The 2,471-nt window shown below is 42.6% G+C and overlaps 1 protein-coding gene across 1 annotated transcript in view; it reads left to right on the top strand.

Annotated features, from left to right (window-relative positions):
- Positions 1-587: 587 nt before the first annotated feature.
- LOC104277660 (chromosome unknown open reading frame, human C1orf123) overlaps positions 588-2,471 on the top strand; it is a gene marked incomplete at its 5' end in the record, with an annotated part of 6,263 nt that continues 4,379 nt past the window's right edge. Inside the window, 5 exons of the mRNA XM_009874364.1 lie at positions 588-644; positions 1,409-1,490; positions 1,634-1,690; positions 1,962-1,993; positions 2,428-2,470. Of these exons, the coding sequence (XP_009872666.1) occupies positions 588-644; positions 1,409-1,490; positions 1,634-1,690; positions 1,962-1,993; positions 2,428-2,470 (271 nt within the window). The remainder of the gene's footprint in view (positions 645-1,408; positions 1,491-1,633; positions 1,691-1,961; positions 1,994-2,427; position 2,471) is intronic.

Raw genomic sequence — 2,471 nt, 5'->3', positions numbered from 1 at the left:
ACCTGGCGGCGAAGGCCCGCGGTGTTCACTGCGGCGAAGGCCCGCGGTGTTGACTGTGACATCGCTCGGCTTAAACAAGGGTGTGTTTTTCCTCACGCAGTGGGGCCAGGCTGCCGCCGGAGCAGGGACTCTGGCGGCAGAAGCACGGGGACACGCAGCCGTTAGCACAAGTAACCCTCTTTCCACCCGCCACAGCGAAGGGCAGGCCCGGTGCGATGGGCAGACCCGCCTGGCTGAGGCTGTTGGGACAGACAACGAGCGGTATCTGCCTCCGGCTCCTCCCCCGGGAGGGTTGTCAGACATTGGAACAGGCTGCCTAGGGACGTGGTTGAGTCACCGTCCCTGGAGGTGTTGAAGGGCCGGGGGGATGTTGCCTTGGGGCACATAGTTTTGCCGGTTGGTAGGGCTGGGACGAAGGCTGGACTCGATGATCTTCAAGATCTCTTCCCGCGGAAACTGTTCTGAGTCTGTGATTCAGCTGTGAAACAGTGGGATTGTGAACCTGGAGGGCTCACATCAGCTCCTTCATCTTTCTAATCCCTGATTATTGACAGCTTTAAATTTTCCAGCGTATGTTTACTTTTCAGTTGAAATGTGGGAACTGTGGTGAAGTTTCTGAAAAATGGCAGTATCTGCGATTGATGGTATGTTTTCCCCCTTGTACCTTACATCAGAACAAAAAGAAACCAAACCTGCCTCTTACATGCAAAAGATGTTAGCGTCAGGGATGTGCTGGCTTGCCCTTTACATGAGATAGTATTTTTTTAGCTATATGGATCCACAAAATGCTGTTATGTTCCATACTAAAACAATTTTTGGAGCCCATTAATTGAAATATGTCCTCGGAATAGTGATGGTCAGTGACAAAAGTTTTTACGTCTGCTTTGAAAAGCCACTTTCCTTTGAAAATACAGTTGCAAACAAATTTCAAAATGATACCAGAGTAGCATTGTGCCTTTAGCATATTTCTCTGATGCTGATGGAATCTTTTTGGAGACATTTAAGTAATTCAGGGTGAGTTAAGCATGCTCAGTTAGCATTTGGAAACTGAAAAAGCAAGGTAAAATTTGACAAGAATAAGAGAAAGTTCTGTTCTTAGGAATAATCATCCCATATTGTTGCATACTACAGTATGGCAAGAATGCCTTTTGAGGAGTTAATGGAACATGCCTATATGGACAAGACATAACTATCTATCATTCACTATTTAAATCTAGAACAGAATTCCTCTTTGATAATCACAGCTTTCTGCATTATACATCTCTCCAGTTTTTAAAAAAAAGCCTTCTCATTGCAATATTTTTAATAAGTTAGAGACCATTGTAAGAACTACTTTCCTTTGCAGAGGTTTCCAGTGGGTCAGCAGGAGTGCAGTTAAAAATGATGACTCTATTGCGATGGTTTTCAGGACAGTGCTCCCCTGAAAGGAGGCCGAGGAAGTGCCACCATGGTGCAGAAATGCAAGCTGTGCTCCAGGGAGAGCTCCATCGGTATGTGCTTAGAAATTTAAGAGGCAGCATCCATTTTACACATTTTTTTCCTAAGTTTTATTTTCCAGTCCCCAGTTTTGCTTGACACTGTTTGTAAAGAGCATCCATCAGGGATTTTTTTTCCTTGTACAACGGTGCTCGAGTTCACAACAGGTACATTCCTGTCATCATGCTCATGAAGGAGACAGCAGGACCTGCTGGTGAGTTCAGGTTTCTGCATGAACAAAATTCATATGCATAATGTCATTTTACAAAAGTACGCCTTTATTTTTTTGCATTGGTCATGTAAACCTCTCAGGAGCAGTGAGAAAAACCGAATGCTACCTTTTGAGGGCCAGCTGGAGGAACTGCTTGGTTATTTTGTTTCTTTGCGTAAGGAAATGTCTTTCAAAGAAGCAGCTGGTGCTTGGCTTGTGCTGTATAAAACTGAAGACATAATGCCACTCTTACACTGCCAATTTTTTTTTCTAGATATTTTAAGTCAGACAATCAAGCCTTATAACGTAAGTTTGTTTTCTTTTAAATAGCAAGTGAAAGAGAAATAAGTATTAATATTATTCTGAGGTTTTGCTTTATCATCACGTTCCACCTTCAAGAACACAAAAAGCTGGTATTCTCCCCTGACAGAAAACAGTCTCTTGTTGACTCCTGCACAATCCCAAATATAGAAAAATCTATTTCGTGGGCAAAACACAAAATTTTACCACTCAAATTAGAGGTGATTATATAATGCCCATATTAGTTTCCTTTTGAAGGTTTCCTTGTGGCAGACTGAGAAATTCTGGTTAATTACCACCTATTAAATGAGCCCTAGGATTTTGCTGTCACTTGGGACATCAGAGTTGACAGTACTGCCTTTAAAACAATTCATACCTAGACTAATGCTTGTCGCTGTCTTTAACAGATGAAAACTAATGGTATTCTGACTCAATTATAGGCTGAAGACAGCGAGAAATTCAAAACAATAGTGGAGTTTGAATG

The sequence above is a fragment of the Apaloderma vittatum genome, unplaced genomic scaffold, assembly GCF_000703405.1.
Source record: "Apaloderma vittatum isolate BGI_N311 unplaced genomic scaffold, ASM70340v1 scaffold16148, whole genome shotgun sequence".
NCBI lineage: Eukaryota > Metazoa > Chordata > Aves > Trogoniformes > Trogonidae > Apaloderma > Apaloderma vittatum.
This window is presented reverse-complemented; position numbering and strand designations above follow the sequence as displayed.